The sequence below is a fragment of the Anabrus simplex genome, chromosome 3, assembly GCF_040414725.1.
Source record: "Anabrus simplex isolate iqAnaSimp1 chromosome 3, ASM4041472v1, whole genome shotgun sequence".
Taxonomy (NCBI): Eukaryota; Metazoa; Arthropoda; class Insecta; order Orthoptera; family Tettigoniidae; genus Anabrus; species Anabrus simplex.
This window is the reverse complement of record NC_090267.1, coordinates 470,829,721-470,852,816: the sequence shown is the minus strand read 5'-3', so window position 1 is coordinate 470,852,816 and position 23,096 is coordinate 470,829,721. Positions and strand designations below refer to the sequence as shown.

General features: G+C 39.2%; 1 protein-coding gene across 2 annotated transcripts in view; it reads right to left on the bottom strand.

Moving 5' to 3' along the window:
* LOC136867450 (sodium-coupled monocarboxylate transporter 1) overlaps window positions 1–23,096 on the bottom strand; it is a 124,226-nt gene that overhangs the window by 42,725 nt on the left and 58,405 nt on the right. For both annotated transcript variants that reach the window (XM_067144656.2, XM_067144657.2), the window contains exons 4-7: window positions 22,983–23,048; window positions 19,882–19,933; window positions 18,244–18,311; window positions 9,947–10,101 (exon numbers count right to left, since the gene is read on the bottom strand). In XM_067144656.2, coding sequence (XP_067000757.2) covers window positions 9,947–10,101; window positions 18,244–18,311; window positions 19,882–19,933; window positions 22,983–23,048 — 341 coding nt within the window. The remainder of the gene's footprint in view (window positions 1–9,946; window positions 10,102–18,243; window positions 18,312–19,881; window positions 19,934–22,982; window positions 23,049–23,096) is intronic.

Here is a 23,096-nt window from a genome sequence, read left to right as displayed (position 1 = left end):
AAGCTAGACAGAATGCATACCAGGCAGAACGCCTGTACCAAAAACGCTATCCGCATGGACAACAACTGACGGGCACGACATTTCGGAGTGTGGAAAGACGCCTGTTGGATGCTTCATCCCTGGGAAGAACATGGCCTGTTCGAGACCATCCCATGACAATTAAGAGGTCGTGTTTTACGCTATCCAGCGTAACCCGCATACTAGCACACAGGCCATTATACAGGAGACGATCATAAGCCGAACTTCTGTTATGTAGATATTGCACACCCACTGGTTTAACTCGTACCACATGCCCTTACACCAGAAGCTCCATGGTCGTGATTTCGATGCCCTGGTGGATTTCTGTCATTGGACCCTACAGCATGTGGACACTGATTCTGTTTTCCTAGCAACTCTCTTATTTACAGACAAAGCATAATTTTACAACAATGGAACCATTATTCGCCATAATATGCATTACTGTAGTGTGTATAATCCCCATTTGTTGGGTCATAAAGCTTTTCAGGTACAGTGGGGCGTGAAAGTATGAAAAAACTGCAAAAGAGTATTAAAACGTGTTTATTGCTTCGTCTCTTTTTCAAAAGGTCCCTAAATGTATAACCTTACCGTACTCCTAAGTAAGAAAGGAGACTACGATAGACATTGTCATTTGAAGGGGACGGACCTAAAAGAAAGCCAAACTTTAAATAAAGTAGTGGCAATATCAGTAGAATGCAATATTTTATGAACTAACAAGTACAATTGTATCACTTTCCTGCAATGTACCCACCCGTAAATTCTAATACCTATTGCTAAATTCCTCGAAGCCGTTGGGGACTGTTGGCAAGACGTTCTCTGTTGATGGCTGCGACGGAGCGTTATATTGCGTGGAGTATAAATGTCACCTTAAGAAATCGGCGGTCTTGGAGGGGTTCCTTCAACTCCGAAAACAGGTCGAAGTCACAAGGACCCATGTCTGGTGAGTGCGGAGGGTGTTCCAAGACGTTCAAATGCCACCGTTGCAATAAGAGCTTGACATTGTTTGTGTGATCACAATTTGCGTTGTCATGCAACACGCTAAGGCTATCGTCTCGTAATAAACGTGGATATTTGCGCCGCATAGCCGGACGAGCATGTCGCTGCAGAAATCGCCTATAGTAGTCACTGCTGACGGTTTGTGCCCCAGGAAGAGCATACGTAAGAAGAACAGCCTCGTAGTTGTATGCTAATCAGCATACGATTCACCCGACTGGGTTCCTATCGAAATTTCTCTGGACGTGGCAAACCTGGGTGACAGCATTAATTCGACTGACGCCTTAATTCACGCTCGTAGGCCCGTTCCCACGTCTCACTACTGGCGACAATACGCTGCAGAAATGCGTGTCCTTCGTTTCGGTATCTGTTCATATGTATGCCAGACAGAGCTGCATACGGGTGCCATTTCTGTACGTCGGTGAGTTGATGTTGAACACAAAGGGGCAATATTTCCCTCGTGTTAAGGGATTTCGACAGTATTTGCTCCACCGTTTGATGACTGAGACCAACCTCTACAGATAATTACCGGGCACTCCATCGATGGTCTATTGAAACGAGACCACTCACGATGTCAATCTGATCTTGTAGAATGAACGGCCGACAATTGCGTTGCAAATCCGCTGTCTCATTCCGATCCGAAAGAAATGCCTTGACCCATCATGCAACCGTCGTATACGGTAATGCATTCTTGACACAGGCTTCACGTAATCCTCGATAACATTTTGTTGCATTTTTGTCATGGCAACCTCGATTTTCATCTATAAACGCTGATCTGAAAACATGTTTTAGAGCGAAGAAATAGACACTCTTCACTTCAGCGCCATACAGAAACAATACTCCCAACTGTATGTCCGTCAAGTGGACAACCTGACCGCTCCCGTATCTTATTTGCGCATGCCCGATCTCCTGCGAGTGTCTGGACTACGTTGACAGTACCTTATTTGCACCCCTCGCATTAGAACATTTGCATTATGGTTATTGAATAATAAACTAATCGTAATCAATAACACATTGCTAAACCTGTAGAGAAAAAAATATAAAAAGTAAATATTTTAACGTAAGACAGCCCGACAAACTCTAAAATTAAATCGTTAGAATAAAACCCATTTATTGCAATAAGAACTGTTGGACACAAATTATATTGAAGCTATGAATATAAAGATTTTACCAGCCCTTACGAATTTGATTCATGCATTCTCCCTTACAATGAAATACCTGCGGACGGCTTCCGGTTATTAGATGTAGATAATGGAACTATCTTCCATATAAATACACCTATTCTGACATTAGTTACTGCTGCCAATGTTCTCCATTCCTGAGCAGTTCCAGATTTAGGTGTAAAGGTTGATGCTACCCCTGGTCGACTTAACCAAACAAGCTTTTCTAATAAATCGGCCTGGATCATTTTATGGACAAGGTTCAGAAATATTTCCTGCTAAGCACAGATTTATACCTATTATAATTGAGAGAATTAATATCGTCTCATTTATTAAATGAATTAATAATACCATTATTAATACCATTAATAATACCAATTAATAATACCATGGCTATAAGCGAAACATTGAACTGGTCGCAACATGTGACGAAAGTGTGCCAAAGGTATATCAAAGCCTGCATCCTCTGAAGCGGTTTAAAAATATATTTCCTCGGTCCTTGAAAATAAAGCTCATTCAGTCGCTCTTGTTTCCAATTCTCGAATACTGTGATACAGTTTTTATTGATATCAATAACGAGCAAAGCATGAGACTGCAACGTGCCCAAAATGCATGCATCAGGTATGCATTCGACAAACAACCATACGCCCATGTATCCCCATTCTATACACAATTATCTTGGTTACGACTGAATGACAGACGTAGACTCCACGCAACTACTTTGGTGTATGAAGTGCTTTCTGAAAACACTCCTCCTTACCTATCCACCAGATTTCGCTACCTTAGTTCCCTGCACCTGTTCAATACCCGGTCAGGCTGTACGCTAGAAATTCCTGTGTATCGAACCGCAACCTACAACAGATCGTTCACTATCACCGCCACGAGCTGGTGGAATGAACTCCCCAATTACATCAGGGAAGCTAAATCTAAGACAAAATTTAAAATCCTTTGCCAGCGTCATCTTTTAAGCACTTCCAGTCTTTCTTGAGTGTGAATGGGATGCATGAATGAGAGTGAATATGGTTGTTTATTGCAATGTGTTCCTGTATATAATTTAGTTATACTTTACTCACCTTAGTTTAGTTAGTGATACTTTAGTTGCTTTGGTTATACTTTAGGTTGTAAAGATTTCATATGTTTAAATTTTATGTAAAATATACATTGTATATACATGAAGTGGTTAAGTGTAAGAAAGGGCCGGGAGCCCTAACTTCGCCACAATAAAGACGCTTTAATAATAATAATAATAATAATGATAATAATAATAATAATAATAATAATAATAATAATAACGCATCATCACATGACGGAAATAAGCACGGATCTCTTAAAACATTTTATAATAATTAACAACTACTTCTGATGGAGACATTAGTTCATATATAACGTTAGTATGCCATATTAATGCCTTTGCTGGTGAGATGTAGTGTTTACAGTGCGCTGCGTCTTCTGGTATGGGCTATATCAAATTTGTTACCTTCATTGACCTGTCTCAGTCTTATCCTTGGCTTTGACAATATGAACGTGACTGAGGTATGAGTGATGCTAGTAATACCATTCCTTATGCAGCCAGTCCCTGTTATGAATGGTGTGAAAATATCGCTCATAGGGTCGGTTGGTGCATGCATTTCAGTGGGCTTGGCAGACTGATATGTAATAGCAACGGCTGGCTCGGTGAGGAAAGCAACGGGAAACTACCTCACTTATTTTCCTAGTACGCCTCTTCAGTGATAGCTAGGCTATTTATGACAGCTGTTGACGGAACTGCAGAGGATCAAACCAGCCTTCGGGCTGACTACCCAACATATATACATGCCATATTAAAATAATTACAGATTTAATACTTCTCTATTCCATAAATAATACCCAGAGAGTGAATATTTTTATTATTCATATTTCTGGATGCTCTAATGCTATTCGCAATTATCAACTACTACATTTTCAATTATAATATTCTCACACGAAGTGACAAACCCTCAGTAATAACAAAGTCCATAGTATTAAAATGATAAGTGACCTCTTCTAGTTTTAAGCCCTTTGTCTTGCCCCTCTGTAAGTTTTCTTAATCTCGCCATATTTCTTTGAATATTATCCCACTCCTTCTTACCCAAAACCACATTTTTATAGTGGAAAACGTTTATTTCTAGTTTCGACTGAGTTAATTTATAACTCCCACGTTATTCACTCCATCCAAAGTAATGTATAAATAAGTAGTCCATTATCAAAACTGATCATCTGACATTTTGTGGGAATTTAAGTTACACATGGTAGACGATCTGTCACAAGGCCAGCTACAACATATATAGTGATCAGTGTCGAAATTTCTTAATTTCACTGTCAATGGAAGCATTTAAATTCCGTTTCAGTTACATAACTGCTCATCTGCATCATTGCTTCGGTTACAGAACTCGCCTTTTAAAAACATAGATTTTGTTTTCTAAACTTATCATCTGCTGTATAATGTTTAATGAGTAATATTGAACACGGAAATAAAATTAATCATTGTCGTAATCGAATTAACATCAGACTCTGAACTCACTGAAGATATTCTGTTGATCCTCAGGAGTACACTGTTAATTTTTAAGAGTAAGGAAGTGTAATAAATATAAAAGATGTCGAGATGGTCGACTAGAAAACAGCCGTCAGTGATGTGGTAAAGCCAAAGAGCAAGTGACGCTTCAAATTTTCTGAATTTATACGCTTTATTTTAACTAGAATTAGCGGAAAGATTTTAGTAAGAGGAGAAAGTGTTTCAATCAACTGAAGAGCATTTTCAAACCATGTAGAAAAATTACTGACATCAAACCGTTGCGGATTGCATTAGTATTGCTAACGAATCCAAAAAAAGTACAAATTTTGCGAAAACTACTTTCATACACTACGGCGATGAGTGGTCTCCTTCTACAAACGTGCCCTGGATTCCTGTACTGTTGAAATAGCAGGTGATGAAGTGGAAAAAGAAGGGGAAAAGCCAATGGGCTCAGATACTAACCTCATCGTTTCATTGGGAAGGTTGAAACAACGATTCAAAGAGCCATTAAGTGTGATATTTTGAGCTTGATACATGATTATGTCGATCATATTTTAAAACAGAAATGATAGTTTACTGTTATTACTTTAACCTAACCATAGTCAGGAAAAGTGATATTACTAGTGTTGCTTGACGTTTCTGTTGGTATGTTGGCTTCTCTTATGTTGATATAATGTTTCTAGCACAATTTTTCAGTTCCTTCTATGTTAGTAAAAATATATGGCATTTGTGCAGTACAGAAACCTTTTTACAAAAATCAGTTTAAAGTGTGTTACGGTAACAAAACTAATCAAATTACATTTACTGTTACAAAACTGATCATCTTCTTATTTAAATGCGAATTTTCACCCATTTCCTGCAATTTTTATTCGGTGAAATAAAAGGACACACTATTTTTAACACCTGGAAGCCGGAAATACAATTTATTTCATTCTTGCACAAAGACCGTTCTGTAAAATTTTCAGATGATCAGTTTTGTAAATGGACTGCTCAAATACGACTTACATTACAATTATATATTACTGTATTTTGAGGATGTTTGTTTGTGTAATACTTATTATACACTGACGCGTTTCAAACCTGCGACCAGGATCGTCTTCAGAGCAATGCCAGTAAGAAGGAAGAGGGTAATACCCGGTGCCGGAACATGGCCTACTCTTGTCGATTAGCACCAAGGGGTATATTCAAGGCTTAACGTTTCCGTCCGACAGATGACTCATTATCAACATCGTCATATGTCCTCTCTCCTTATGAACACTGTGGAGAGGTCTGGAATTTAATCCAGGATATTCACACGCAATCTAGTGTTTAAAATTGTATACCACCACCTCTCGTAACTTGCCAGCCAACATCCTGATAGTCAGGCCAACAGGACTCCAACCGGAGAACATACATGGTTTCACATTTACGACTATAGCGCGAAGAATTTTGGAGTTGCTGATATGCAAATTGTTTTGTTTTCAAGAAGACATTTTCGGGTTTATCAGTGTTGTAAATAAGAATTGAAAAATCGTTATAATGTAGTTGTTTTTGCAAGGATAATTATTTGTCAAATAAGTCTGAGCACTAAATATCTTGCTTTTTTAAAGTCAGTTTGCTTCATTCTTTCCCACAGAATAAAACAAAGAAATGATGATCTGAGAAGTTTGTCTTTTCGTGTGATGTTATTTGCTCTATTTGTACATTGAGAGTGCGGTTTATTTATTATATTTGTCTTTATTTCTCAGCTTGTAATATTTTCGTAACTCTCCACGAGCGCTCTGTGTAGGCATCAGTTTGTGCTGTTTTCTGTCATACGATACGAGAACCAGTTGTTCATGGTATATATCTCGTTTGAAAGACGTTGTCTCGACCTTTTGTCTGAAATATGTATCGAGTTGGTTTGTTTCGTCATAAATGTTATTCCCCTCATTCAGTTTCGTCCTGTTGCTTTCGGTCTCGCTGCAGCTTCATCAGTCCGTATGACGCACCGCGCTCAGCCGTGGTATGACTGACAGTAACGTGCTTGAAATATTGTATAATTCATATGAAAGTTTAGTCAGAAGTAGTAGTGACAGTATAAGCAGCAGTGATAATGAAATAGATGATGTAGCAGTGGTAAATGATGAGAGTGACAATGAGGAGGAAACAGTACTTGCAAATTTCGTGTAAGAGACTATAGATAATTATACAGGTCAAAGAGAAGTTTTCAACGGTGAATTCTGATTGCTAAATTCTCTAGTAATATTCACACAGGTCACAGAGGCAAATATTGAGCAATTACCTTATCAGGTTTAGCTGGTGAAAGGTTTGTTTACAAAATACGCTCGCTCGGGAGGGGAACGAAATATTCAAGGCCGGCGCGCATCAGATAATACAGTTCCAAGGTTGCAGGAAAGATATTTTATCAGGAAATTAGCACCCAAGAGTTGGAAATCCAAACCTCAGAGACATTGTATCCTGTGTTCAAAACACGGCGAAAAGAAGACGTCAGTGTACTGCTGCCAGGAGTGTGACTTGAGTCCCTGTCTCAAAGAGTGCTTCGAACTCTATCACACGGAACTAAATTACTAAGGAAATGTGAAACAATTATGTAATTATCTGCATGTACATAGTTCTGTCATAAGGAATTTCAAATGTCGTGAAAATCGGGCTACTCTTATACTTATACCTGCTTTAAGTGAATCGATGTATTTCAGTCGCGCGTAGTTGAAATCTCATCCGGCCGCGGGGTAGGAAGCTATTTAAATGGCTGCGACGCTGAGGGGTTAAGACCAAGTCGTCAGCATAGGCCAGACTGCTTACTACATTTCCACTTAACTGAATCCCTCCCTGCCACTTTATACCTTTCAGCAGATGATCCATATAAACTACGAACCAAAAAGGTGAAAGATCACAGCCTTGTCTAACCCCTGTAAATACCCTGAACCAAGAACGCATTCTCACATCAACTCTCACTGCAGTCCAATTGTCAACATAAATGCCTTTGATTAATTTTAATAATCTACCCTTAATCCAGAATAAAGTGTAGCTTTCACCAAAGTCCCAGTCTCATCCATGGCTGTGACAGTTTGGAAGCTGCTGGGGTATGGGTGGTGCTAAGTAATGACATTCAGAGCACGGCTAGTGCATCTGAGTGTTATGAAAGGTGTTGCTCATAGGGTCAGTCGTGCTGCAATAGCACTTTCTGACCCAGTGAGGAAAGCAATGGCAAACTACCTCACTCCTCGGCTTGCCTAGTACGCCTCATTTTGGTGCTGCCATTGGTTTTTGCGGTTTCCTTATAACCGCATAACCTTTGGTGGTGCTATTTGAGGATCCAACCAGCCTCTGGGCTGATGACCTAACAGACAGACACCCTTAATCCCATAGTCCCCTAGTATGGTGAACATATTTTCCCTCAGTGCCCTGTCATACACTTTTATACAGCCTGAAGAATGATAACTAGATCAGTTGAAACTTGACAGTTTAAATTAATGTAAACTACCTGCTTCCCTTTAATATTTAGTGAAATATTGTTTTGTTTCTCTGTCACAAAATAATGGAAAAGTAAGTAAAATAAAATAAATGGAAATAGTATATAGTAATTAAATGAATTTCTAGTTTTCCTCCTTCCTCCAGTCAACCTAAGTTTATGTTCCCAGTACTGTAGCGCATGGAATTAATTAAATTAAGCGGTTTACTGTTGAAAATACCCTAATGTACAATGTAATGCAGCAAAATGCCTTATATCAAAATTAAACGTTTAAATATCTAGAGAATCATAGACATTTCTCTCACACATGAATTTAAAATCAAATATATTTTTCTAAATTTATGCTGAAAGAATTATGATCTTATCTCCTACACATATGTTTTTCTTTGTTTGTGAAAAAAATTATAATGGAATTTAAGGCTCTTTGCATCTTGGCAACTCAATTATGAAACATAAAATAGGTGGCACATAATGTTTAACGAGTCTTTGATAATGCCTATTATGATGTTCGTGAGTGTATGTCTGTAGATGCTTAACACTTTCAAGATATTCCCGGTGTATTTTGCTACCAAAAAGCAATCCTTTATGTGACCAATGCTCAAGTCGTATGTTGTAAAATTCGCTTAAGGATGGGGGGTATGGTTCATAAATATCCTTCTTTTCTCTGTCAGCTTCAACCGCCAGCTCAATGTCTCTTCCAAAACGGATATTGGGATCCAACATTAAACCAGAGTGCTTTTTTGGATGGATGGCAATTATCTCGGCTCTTCTGTTCGATTCCGTAAAAGGAACACAGTGAACTTCTTCATCAACTTGCTGCTTCATTTCCCTTAATACTGAAGCTAGAGATGATCTAACCATGTGATGACGATTATTCTTTTGCAGTGCTCCCTTGGGACAGATACCAAGTACGCGCTCTGAAGTTTCTGTCTCGCCGCAGTCAGGATGACAGCAGCGGCTTGTACTTGTGCACCTTCCAGGGAGGGCTCGAACCGCCGAGATTTTGGATGACATTTACATTAAGAGGAATCTCGTCATAAGTCATCTTCAGATTCATATATTTCCCATTATTTATCAAAAGATGTATTCATTCAGAGGAATAAATGTTTGTGGCTTCATCCATTGCATTATTACTCCATTAATATTTAGGGTGATGAGCGACACCCCCCAGTACTGTCGTCTTCTGATTGCACGTTATTATTCACTAACTTTATTTCCGGTTTTTATGGTAATTCTTGTTTCTTATTACGTCATATTTTAAGCTTCTTAACAAACGCTTAGGTTTTTCATTGATGAGGAAAATATGCTACAGTTATTGGCAATCTACTGGGTCAAATACTTTTTCATAATCTGTAAATACCGTATCGGTTGGGATATTATAGACCCTTTGTTTTAGAATTGTTCAAAGATAAAACGAATAGATATAACCTTTGCATCTCTTAATATCTTAACAAATATCAGGTTAAGAAACTTAAAGTCGCAGGTATCATTACGTCTATCTTTATTGTGTGTTGTAACAGACTGGGAAACAGAAAAATGTCATTTTACCGTTATCCTCACTGCATGGATATTGACACACCCTTTGCATCCATCACCATGTTAAAGCAATCATGTGCAGCAAATCAAAAATATATTTTAAAGTTTGTATTTCATTTCCTTTGTTCTTAAGTTTGAAGAAAATTAATTTACAAAATTGTTGTAGTATTGTGGAGGCTTGTGGTCACCTGTGATATTTCAGACATATTATTAAAGAAAATATTGTGAATTGTGCGTACGGTTTGTTATACTCACTTGGGTGGTTCCAAGCGACCGCCCGCATTACTCCTTTCAAACACGACTGCTGGACCTCCAATGTCAATGGTTCCTTTGATGATAACTAATAATAGCGATCCATACATAAAAATACATTGGAAGACGTCCGTCCACACCACTGCTTTAAACCCACCCTGTAAACAGTATTCATTAAAATTACAATTTCATATTCATCAGAGTTATGTTTTTCATTTCTCATAGTATTACTCACAGTCAGCGTGTTTCCGGTGTGAAAATGTCTCCAAAACACAAAACAATACCTACCAGGTACAGAGCTTATACTGTTGGTATTAGGATTTAAATAAAAAGTACTTGCGGAGTAATCTTGCACGTCAAATATTTTCATTCATGAAATAAGGCATTGATTGCAGTAACGGCATAATATTTTCTTGTTGTATTGAAATGTATTGAATTGAACTGGAAATAATTACAATCAATTTTTCTATAACATGATTACAATAGCGATCATATTTGAAGTTATCGGTTCAAAAAGCTGCAGTCTTAGAAGTTTTATGAATTATCAAAGCTGCACGTGACAAATGATTACAGAATGTTTACTGTGTTGTCCACAATTCATAGGGGGGTTTTAAACGTATTACATGCTATATTCTTCTACCGTTTCCTCACACCTGTGGGGTCGTGGGTGCGATCTGTGCCTCATATGTGGATTTGGCGCTGTTTTACCTCCGGATGACCTTCCTGATACCAACCCTATATTCAGAGATTTAATCGGGCACGTGAACGAATCATATCCATGCAATTTCATTCTATTTTTGTCCTAAATGGAAGATGATAATTACTTTTAAGTAAATTAAGAGTAAAATTAGCTGTAAATTAATAAATACGATTATTACAAGAGAATTATATACAAAGGGCACTAGGAAAGTTTTGCAGTACGCAAAAACGTTTGGCTGGATACTGAAACCGTACAGTGTCCTGTACAGCTCCATGGGAATGATATGGGCCTTTATACTCCATTAAAATTACTCCTAAAGGTCGCGTCATAGGTAGCAGTATGGGCGAAGGGGATCGAGCGGCGTCCTGCCAGAACGGAACCCGCGAAAAGAACGCCTGCGAACAAAGGGAGGACAAAGCAACAGCCAAGCCCCCGCTGAATTACGCTCTCAACTTGCAGAGAGAGATAGAAGGGGACGCGATGCTGGAGTAGTCAGATACGCCCCGAGGTGGAGCTTAGCTTCCCAGAGTGCCAAACGAACACAAGGAACTTCCGGTTTTTTATGCACGTGTCACGGGTGCCAACGTCGGATTTTAGCGCGTAAAAACGGGGTGATATCTTTAATCCAGACATAGGAAAATTATGTGAGACACACCATTGAATAGAGCGGAATTTTCTGCGTTCTCCAGACTAAAAATATGTAATAACTTATGCAGGGGAAGAAATGAGGTCACCAGCTGTCAAGATGTAACATATCGCTAACACATGTGGATACAGCGGCGTCACCCACGCCAAGAATCGCGCTTAGGAGATAGCTCCACCCCCCAGAGGACGCTATGAATTAATCAAAGGCGGGAAGCAAATTACATAAAAACTGCTGATCGTCGGTCCAGCACGCCAGGCTCAAATGAAAGAGGAGACAGAGGGCTACAAGATGCACTATTCAAATATCGTCAATTCTTGGTACGAAAGGAGCTCTTGTTCTTAATGAACCGTGAACGTTGACGCCCCCGAGCTTCCGGCGGGTAAGATAATATAAGCCGGGCAAGCCATTGTAGAGACAGTTGTTCTTTTACGGGTCGGTGAGGAGGACACTATATCCCGCGGTGCCCCAGTTTAAGTCAGAAACCCTTGACCGTGTATTGAAAGCGCCATGGTGTCCAGCACGCTTTGTGAAGTGAACGGGAGGCCAAACGAGCCTAGGTATTGTTCCTGTGCTGCGTGTCAAACTAGTAAAAACCCGCGAGCATAATTTGCAAACAAGTATTGGAATTCGGCTGAGACAGTGCCGGCTTTAATGAGTCAGTCAAATTCATAATTTGGTATCACCCAACGTGTTACTTTGAATCAGGGGCTCGAATCTCGTGAGCCACCCGATTCTTACTGTGAACGCGGGTGTAAACTCTGAAATAGAGGACGTGAGACGAGTGTAAAAGTGTTACCCACTTGGATTACTGTAAGATTTCAGCTGTGACGAGTTTCCCATGATGTCGGACTTGTATGGACCAGGGATGAAGGACTGCACGCCCGCCACCTACCGAGTGGTCATGGAGTACTAAGAACTTCACCATGGGTCTCCCGTGGCGGAAGAAACAACGGCCACCAAACAGATGAGTGATGTCCAAATTTAATTTCTAAGCATGACATAACCCGGGGATAGGATTAGCGTTCTTTTGTAAATATCAAAATGTTGTAAGTTAATGCATGTCCTATATGGAAATTTTATTGATTTTATAATGTTGAAGTAAAATTTAAGGGAGCTGAATTCCCGGACGACTCATATTTCTTTCTTAATGGTTAGCTTATCGTGAGGGTTATATTTTTAATGTAGAATGTCCTAGCAAATATGGGAACAAGGTTAGGAGAATATTTGAGTTTCCCGTAGGGGCGGTTGGAAACATAGTGCTGGCAAGCAGGGAAATATGTCGAAATGTTGGTAGTCACTGTCCCACGTGGTTGTCGGATATGCCAGGGAAACTCATGGGTCAGTCAGATAATGCATGCCTAGCTTACAGATATAATCCGTGCATGTACATCAAGAATGAAGAAAATCCCGACCGGGAGAGGTACATACTGTGTGATCTAGATAGGTGTGAGGGACCATGTGCAAGTCTCCCGTGATTTTTGATTAATGGGCCATAATGGTTTGGAGTGTATTTTTTTTATCTATAGCCGGGGTAAGACCCAGGGGCATGAGTCCCTAATCTTTGGCCAGAAGGTTTAAATATAAGTGTAGTCATGTGGTATGGACGAGGAGCCATGAGAGCCATAGGCCCAAGGGAAGAAGATACGCGGTATGAGGCGTAGTGGAAGGGCCGAATAGGAACTTACGATGAGATGATTGAGAAGTGATCGTGCCCACAGTCTCAGTGATAATAATGAGAAGGAGTGAATAAAAAGAGTATTTCATGGGAATTCCATAATGATATGAATAAACAAATGAAGCGGGCTGTGGATATGTGTGTCCCCGAGATGAGAGGGTAGACGTGTGAGCGAGAGAAGAATCAGAACGGCCGTGCGAAGTGAATGGCCGGCCTTCCTTCTGTTGTGAAGGACTGGCTCTCGCCCTCGCGACAGAGGGATCCCTTTAAACCATTGTGTTAAGACTAACTTGGAGCCCTGGGTTAACCTCGCGCTCCCCTCGGTTGGTTTAAATGGCTCAGCTAAGAATACTTGTATAATGATAATATCACGGTAACTTCTTTTAAAAGGGTATTTAATAAATGAGTAGGGATTCCCCCAGATATCCGGCGAGATGAGATTGTAGCTATTCTCGGTATCTACAGAAACCCACAGTACCTCTCGGTCGGGAGTCTGCCAGTTCGACGCCGGATGATGACGGCGCCCTTGAGCGAGCTGCTTCCAAGCTTGCGCTTTGGGCCGGAGACTGTGATAACCATGCTGTTTTCTTTTCTAGGAAGGGTTCTCCGGTGTGCATGAAGTGTATATATCCATATGTTTTGTGTATGTTTCGTAATGATGTGCACATATTTTTGAGTTCAAACAGAACCTATGTGCACGACGTGTGGTCTTGGTGACAGATGAGAAGTCCGGGGTTTAGCAAAAATGGTATTTGTGTTTGTTTGTGCATTATGCAAATGTGTCTTTTAATATGATATTATGTAGCGTAGGCCCCGGTTATGTTCGTGCTTAGAACAGCTAGTGATATTTGTGTATCGGGACATCAAGTCATCTCACGGTGTGATCGACAGAATAATGTACAAATTTCATGAACGGTATGAATTAATGAGGAAAAATGAACGATAGCAAGTCGCAAAACCTCAATCATACCGTTATGCAGACGACGCCCATGGGCGATTCGTATTTTTAAATGATTATTATTTTCTTTTCCTCCCATATGTGGAGAGTCATTGTATAGAGCTGTGTCAACTTTTTTTTTATGGTCATATTTGAATAAATTTGCATTCGTAACCCCTATTTTATGATTCTTGTCATTTGTAGCAGTGTTAAGCAGTATCCAATAGGCATTTGAACCCAGAGATCCTACTTTCATATTATAGACATAAGGCTCCATCTTAAGTAGTTGTTGTTTTTGTTTTTCTTGAACGTACCACTTCCCCAAGTGCTCAGGCTGCCGGGCCGGCACAGAAAGTAGGAAGGGGAGCGGTCCGAAGCTCGTTAAGCAATTCGACCCGCTCTTCAATCCAATCTCATCCGTGGGTGTTTACCCCGTTACGTGGAGGCATTCTTATGCGTGGGTCATCCATTCGACGCCCGGTAGGGTGTAATACCCCTGTTATGGTGAGGGATGAAAAGATGGGTGAAAACCGGTATAGAAGACAGCAAGGTGTGACCTTCACACCAGTTGTTACCAAGCAGTGGGACTGAAAGCAAGTTAGGATGTCAGTGTTGTCTAAAGGTGAATATCGCGCAATTCTCTGCTACAATTTTGCTCACCGAGCTCGATAGCTGTAGTCGCTTAAGTGCGGCCAGTATCCAGTAATCGGGAGATAGTGGGTTCGAGCCCCACTGTCGGTAGCCCTGAAGATGGTTTTCCGTGGTTTCCCATTTTCACACCAGGCAAATGCCGAAGATGTACCTTAATTAAGGTCACGGCCGCTTCCCTCCAATTCCTAGGCCTTTCCTATTCCATCGTCGCCGTAAGACATATCTGTGTCGGTGCGACGTAAAGCAAATAGCAAAAAAAAAAAAAAAAAATGTTGCTCGTGGATTAAGTGTTGACCAGTGACTGGGGGAAATGACTCCTGTGCTGGGGAAAGTCTGTCCACATCGGACAACAAATTTCGCTGGTACAAAGAGTTCCAGAGAGGAAATTTTATGGTTGAACACGATCCTCGTTCTGGGCGACCGTCTGAATCAGTGACTGAAGAAAACAATGAGGCTGTGAGGAAAATGTTGTAGCAAGAGAGGCGGTAGACATATCGGCAGGTAGAAGAGACCCTCCTCATCCCTGCATCTGCTATTCATTCAGTTCCACAAGACCATCTCCATGTTAGAAAGGTTTGTTCCCTTTTTGTGTCCCATTCACTGTCAGAGAAACAAAGGGCACATCGAGAGAAATGGTGCCGAAAAATGATAAAACAGTTTGAAAATGGGACTTCGCGTAACGTCATTAGCATCGTTACAAGTGACGAAACTTGGCTTTATTATTACGATGTCCCAACAAAATCCCAGAACAAGGTGTGGCTGTTTGAAGATGAGGGTACTCCTGTGACTGTGCGAAAGTTAAGGTCAGTGAAGAAAAGGATGATTGTAGTATTTTTCACTAAACGGGGCATCCTGACTCCGGTTGTGCTAGAAACACAAAGAATAGTTACTACAAGTGGTACAGTAAGACTTGTCTGCCTCAGGTCATCCTGGCTCTCAAGAAGCGTCCAAGGTCACGGCTCAACACTTGGCTCTTGCATCACGACAATGCTCCAGCATATCGTGCTAATGTAACAATGGATTTTTTTGCCAGATCAGGGTTGAGTGTGCTTGATCACCCTCCATAGAGTCCTGATCTCGCCCCATGTGACTTCGCACTCTTCGCAGAAGTGAAGATGAAGCTGAAAGGGCGGCGTTTTTCATCCGACGAGGAGCTTCTGGCAGCATGAGATCAAAAGTGTGAAAATGTAACCGAAGAAAAGTGGCAGACTTGGTTCAGTAACTGGTTTCGACGAATGGTGAAGTGTATTGAATGTGGTGGAAATTATTTTGACTAAAGTATTAAATCTTTGCTCACTTCTTTGTTTTGCTTGATGTTACTTGGTGGGGCGAGTTGCTGACCTGTGCTCATCACTCATTATTCAATATAATTATTGGTCCAGAGGTCATGCTATTTTTCTTTCAACAAAAATCAATTTTTGTGTTTTTACGATATTCATTTCACCTTCATTTGCGCGTTTGAAATGCCCGCGCTTGTCATGATGGACAAAGGTATTGAGAATTCACAGACACTGCACTTCCATTCGTTGGTGCTAGTCCTGGACCTCAGGAAGGAAACAAAAGACGGCACGATGAAGCGGAATGCCACAAAAGAGAGTCGTTTCTATAGAAAAATAGTCGCCGTTGATACTTATCTATATTTCTCTATTATTAATGTTATTTATTAATTTACTCTGCTAAATTAACTGTTGACTTGCGTGAAAGCAATTATTATCCTCCATTTAGGAGAAAAATTACAATTAAATTTCATGGATACTATTCGTTCAAAAAAACCATGGGCCGTGATAAAAAATATATCCTATTTATTTTGCAATATTTGCATTTTTATTGCATTTTTGTTTTAAAAATATTTTTGAGTTTGAAAGTTGTTCGGTCATATTCTGGAGAATTTTGCCTCCTTAGGTCATTTTGTCCCTTTTGCCCTCTTACCATATTATTTTATGAAATTCCGTCTGGAAGCCTTAACAAGTAGTTATACAAAAGCTGACGTGGAACGCAGATTTTCGAGGTGTTAAAATTCTTGGCAGATAATCGCAAATCCTTCAATTTCCATAACTTGGAAATGACATTTGTAGTTCAGTGCAACTCAGACTAAGGTGAGTTGAAAGAACATATAATTAAGTAGTCTTATTTTTGTTCTTTCGAGTCTTTGTTTGCAAATCTCATTTATATCTCAAATTTTGTAGAGATTAATTTCGAAATTCATCTCATAATTCTTCAAATGTTTTTAGACCATAATTTCACAAGTCGTCTTTTATTATTTCGAATTCTTTTCAAATTATTTAATTTTCAATCATTATTCATTGTATTTTGTGTTATTTGTCGTCGAGCAGCCTCCTAATGAATGGTCTATATTTTGTACTTTGTTTGTACTTTGTTAATTTCCCTCAATATTTTTTAAACTTCATTTTTAAAACATTATAATGCACTTTCTTGAACTGTAGGTCATTTAATAAAGACTTTTTTAACATTTTTAAGTACATTCTCTAATATTCTTTACGTCATCAACATCTGGGCCTTTGTAATTACTATTGCGTGTTTCTGAGTTGGTTTATAGTGTAGTGTGTTGTCTGAATAAGAAGAGGAAAGCGTTGGGACAAACACATGCACCCAGAAGAATGTGAATGAGACGCCAACAAAATCTTCTACCCTATAACCATTCATATAAGGAGTCGGACGTGTTATATGCTATATCAATGATATATTAAATTATTTCAATACTTGGTAAGAACATATTCCCAAATGATGATTCCTTTAGATTTACAGTTGCGAGAAAACATCTGAAAAAAATATTAACAATTCACTTTGGTTAACGAAATATCTGACAGATCCTTTCTTCTACAATATCCATCTCCATTCCCCTTTCGCATACTTCCAGCAACATGATTGACAAGTTACTTCCCTACACTAAAGGAAGAGCACTTCACACACCTCCTTCCACAGGATCGAGTCACTAATAATACAACATTAGTCTAGCACTCTACCGTTAATTTATCCAAAATTGGTATTGTTATAAACGTCCGACTCGTTGGCTGAATGGTCAGCGTACTGGCCTTCGGTTCAGAGGGTCCCGGGTTCGATTCCCGGCCGGGTCGGGATTTTAACCTTCATTGGTTAATTCCAATGGCCCGGGGGCTGGGTATTTGTGCTGTCCCCAACATCCCTGCAACATACACACCACACATAACACTATCCTCCACCACAATAACACGCAGTTACCAACACATGGCAGATACCGCCCACCCTCATCGGAGGGTCTGCCTTACAAGGGCTGCACTCGGCTAGAAATAGCCACATGAAATTAATAATAATTGTTATAACCCAGAATTGTATGAATATTTCTATAGTAGGGATATAGAAGTAACCTCATCGATGTTAGTCTAGGTAGGGAAAAAGCTGAACAATTACATTAAAGAATCTAAGGCAGTAAATTCATGAAGGCCATGCCAGATTCCTTCGGACTACTAGCCCTTTCTTATTCCATCATCACCATAAGACCTATCTGTGCCGGTGAAAGGTAAAACAAATTGTAAAAGTAAAAACGGAGAAAATAATTTTCTCCCTCTACTCTCTCATCACTGTGGTAAGCATCTGATGCAATTTCTATAAATATTTATCTTATTGACAACCACAATTAGCACTTTCAAATTACGTAAGGTATTTCACTTCATGCTTTTAGATAGAAACTTACCACACACGTGTAGTAGATGCAGACGATGGTGAGCAGAGCGGAACCGTAATGGAGGCTTTCTCCTGTCACTGGAAATGTATAAAATGTGATAATTTGTATTGAACAAAGAATTTTAAACCTTATAAGAGGTGTTAAATACTTGTATACTCAATATTTTTATTAAACTAGATTTATCAAAAGAATTCTGAAGCAAATCATTACAAATTTTCAAGCTTGTAATGGATAACCTGATTTGCTAGAATACTTCGCCTCCCTGATATTTCGTTTTAATATTACTTACAGGTATAAAATTGTTATTCTTTCTTATAATCACCCCAAGACAACACTTTTTCTGTTACAAAATACTGTTTGTTATATTCGATTCTCTTTATTATTTTGTTTTCCTTGGAACAGTCATGATTCGAATTTTAAGGAACATTATAATGTCAAGTCCTTATATTTTGAAAAAAATATTGTAACCGGGAAATAGTGATATTTTATTTTCATAATATCGATATATGGATACTTTAAATAATTACCTATATCGAATGAAATATCGACGATCTAGTATGTCAGAACCTCTCTATGCTTGTGACGTGAAGGTGTGCATTTTGGGCACGTATTATAATGACGTATGGTGAGTTCAGGTCATATTTGTAATTTCAATACACCATACAAAAAGTGTTTTCCGGATCTACGAGGTCCTTGAGCAAAAAGTGAAAAATATGATTTAAGAGGGCCGCGATCAAACTGTCCATATACAGTGTGTATCCATGATGATGTTACAAACTTTCAGTGATGATGGAGCACGGCAAATAGATCAATTTGAGATAAGGAGCCGTAGTCCGGAAACGTTCGGGTCAAAAGTTGTTAATAATCCAAGTTGGTTAACGTTAGTCTGTTTTTAACAGTTGCCGGGGTGTCGGAAATTCGTTCCGCAGTACTTCTTTAACGTACTGAAAGCCAACGATCTGGGGTTGTCACCTTGAAACACCCTTAAAATCCAGCGACATCAGTCGGATTTGAACCCGTTAACTTCCCTGCAAAGTAGATAAGAAGAGGAGGTCCTGTTTCGTGGCCTGCTCGTTCACCTGATCTCACCCCAGTTGATTTCTTTGGTGGGGCCATATGAAAAACCTTGTGTATGTGACAACTGTAGAGACAAGAAGTCTCGCTGCCTGCGACGCTGTTCAAACGACACCGGGTAATTTCGAACGGGTACGACAGAATTTTGTGCGACGATGCCATGTCTGCATTCACTCAGGAGGACGCCATTTCGAATACTTGTAAATGGAGCAGCTTGTGAGACATGTGCATATAAACGGACTTAAATGAGTAGAATTTACTTGAATTTTGACTCGAAGGTTTCCGGAATACGGTTCTTTATCTCAAATTGATCCATTTGATGTGCTCCATCATCCCTGAAAATTTGTAACATCATCATGGATACACTCAGTTTATTACAGACCAGTACTCATAACTCCTTCATTCATTCAGTCAGGTCATGTACTCGTAGTAGCGTCGTGGGCAAGATGATATTAATCCGGAAAACATTTTGTCCACTGGTGTATTATACTAAACTTTATTGCCGGACCAAAAGAAAGAAATTAAAGGAGGATTCAAATAAATACTCCGGAAGTAGCAACAATATTTTCTCACCTTGGTTGAACACAACTGCTGGTGGATATACATATCTGGGTATAGACAGGAACTGGAAAGCAGAAAATACAAATTTATTATTCAGTCTTCCCCGCTAATTCAGAATTAAGATTGATTTTACATGGACTTGGGATTAATAGAAAGCATGTTTTATTATAATTAATATACTTTAAGAGAGAATATCCGACAAATATTCGCCCATATTAGGAACGCTAACCGATCAGCCTCCTAATCAGTTCACACACGACAATATTTATGACAATGAATTTTATATTTTTCACTTTTCTTGCTAACAAGCAGGTTATAACTGGCACGGTTATCTGTTGGATTTCCTGTCTTTCATTGAAATGTTTAGTATTTTCTCAGCAATGTTGTGGAATACAGGCGATGTCTGAAAAGAGGCTAATGATGAAAAAAATTGTAAAATGTATTTGCTATATTCTTGTGAATCTTAGTGTGCTGAATTCGAATATCACAATAAAAAAGTCTGTAAAACCCAACACTTTTCACATTTAAAAATTAAATATTTAAGATAATTACACTTGTAGAAAATTCCAAAATACACTATTGAAATCGGTAAATATGCGTTTAAATTAGGTTGGCAGTGGTTGCTCTGGTCTGTAGTGTATATGGATTGTTATATTGCGGTCATCTTGATTCCTATTTTTCATCTTAATGTGCAAGAACTTCGTGGATCAACAAAACATTATGCTGTCACTTCTGCACATGAAATTTGGTTTAATGGAACAGTTCTTGAAAGCCCTACCCAAAGTTGGCCCGACCAGTTGCAATCTAAGTGTCGGAAAGCTGGCTTACAACAAAAAAAGCACGAGCAGGTTCTATATGGTATGGAAATGAAAATGTTACGTTGGTCACTGGATCTTTCAAGATTGGACCATGTCAGAAATAAAGATATCCGAAGGCGATTGGTAGTTGCACCTATCCCAGAGAAGATGCGAGAAGCATGGGTTATATTGTATGGCCATGTCTTCCGAAGCCTTGCAGACTCAGTGATATGTGCAGCCCTCCAATTTGATCCTGGAGTTTATCGATCCCGAGGTCGTCCCAAGAAGCGATGGTTCGACTGCGTCAAGCAGGACATGCGTCTTGTAGGCACCAATGAAGCTGACGCCTTCGAACGCAGGAAGTGGAGAATGGCATGTTTAAAAACGGGCCCTACAACAGTGCGGGACTAAACGCTAGGAAAGAAGGAGAGGAAGAAGGAGAAAAAGAAGACGACGACGAAGAATAATAATAATAAGAAGAAGTGTTTTTAAATAATTAGAGCCATATGGGAGAATAAACTGGTTAGCCTGGCGTTGAAACTGCTTTTGCAAACTATTTCGAAAGCTCGTATGAGATGTCAGAAGTGGCCACAGAAGCCGCCTTAACAAGGCAATTAATCTACAGACATGAATCAATAACGAATATATTATACCACAAACTACTTCTACAGTTTTCAGAATTTTGTCCTGTAGGTGTCATTTACGTGCCAGTAAATCAAATAACACGAAGCAGCCTTATTTAAGCACCTTCAAACACCACCGGACTGAGCTGCTAACTTGAGCTCAATCTCTCAAACTACTCTACCCGGGAACTTCTTACGATATATATGCAGAACACACCCTTTTTTGCTCTCGAAATGCCGGAAAAAATTACGTTTTACCTGGGATTTATAATCTCCGCGTGTGAGTGTCCCCGTCGCAATTACTCATGTAAACTTGTAGTCTTGGAATAATATCGGATGAGGAAGGCACAAGAGCACATATACGAAATTTTATGTAAAGGACACATTTGTCTATATAAATAAAATCGTAACGACAGTGTGCCTGTACATTGAATATCTTGACGAAATGTTCGTACACTTATCCGTTTCAGGTATAATAATGATCATCTGCATATTTTTTTGTTTTAGTGTCTCTTTGTCGCTCTGTCTGTTTGACTGTCGGAGTTCTCATAAGAAAACAATATGATATATTTCTATCAAACTTCACATTTATAATCCGCCTGCCCTTGGGTAGGTGCTAGGACCAATAATATTTCCAAATCCCTGAATGGACTGGGGGGGTTAAGAAAATTGAAACAGTGATTTTACACTCCCACAAAATATACAAGACCAGCCTGAATGGAAATCTACAAACCTTAAAGGTAATCAGCTTCTAAAACTTTTTTCTCATGTGCACCTGTTATAGGAGGATTAATAAGGGAGATATTAACGCACGGTTTCGCGTTCTACGTCCCAGTGGACATAACAAAAATGCGGGTGGAATTCGTAATTTTCTCATTCAGAATTTTGTTATCATTTGCATATGATGTCAGGGTATCACCTGGCTTTGGCGTTTATAGAAAGTTTATTCCCAATATATGAGAATATTCGTAAAAATTAGGTCTATCAAAACCTATATATAGATATGTCTCTACATTGCTCAGAATTTAAAAAGAATGGCATTTTTGTGTTGGTCGTGTCCACAGCAGCAAGGAAAGATAAATAAACTGTCTGTCTGTCTGTCTGTCTGTCTGTCTGTCTGTCTGTCTGTCTGTCTGTCTGTCTGTCTGTCTGTCTGTCTGTCTGTCTGTCTGTCTGTCTGTCTGTCTGTCTGTCTGTCTGTCTGTCTGTCTGTCTATGTTTATGTATATACGGGCATCACGAGAAAATCACTGAAAAGAATTTAATGAAAATCGGTACGTAAAGTCGGTGAACGAGGCATTACAATCTAGGCTATAAATAATTTCAATTTCCTTCTGCAAGATGTCCATTGCGGATTCGCCAAATCCATTCTAGAAGGATAAAGCATTTCATTCTAAATTCTGCAAGTACTATTTTTACAAATACGGAATTCCTCTTTTAAATTATTTCAATCTAAAAATATATAACGCCTGAAAAAATGAAGTATTTCACTCATATATTTTTTCGCTGTATTTTGCATACCACCAGAATTTTGCATTTAAAAAAATTATATTCATTAATTAAATACGTAATTTAAACTAACTTTATGGATGAATTTGGATCGCATTTTACGTCCTTTTTGGAGATATTTTGGGAACTTTTACAGGTCTTTATTTAGGCAATTCACAGGTCTTCAACATTATTATACACTTACCATTTTGATGACGCAGAGAATTGAAATAAATATTCTCACAGATTTGTTGAAACGCATCTCCAAATACTGTAACAGAAGAGAAAACAATATTACGTAGCGAGCTTTTACGTAGGT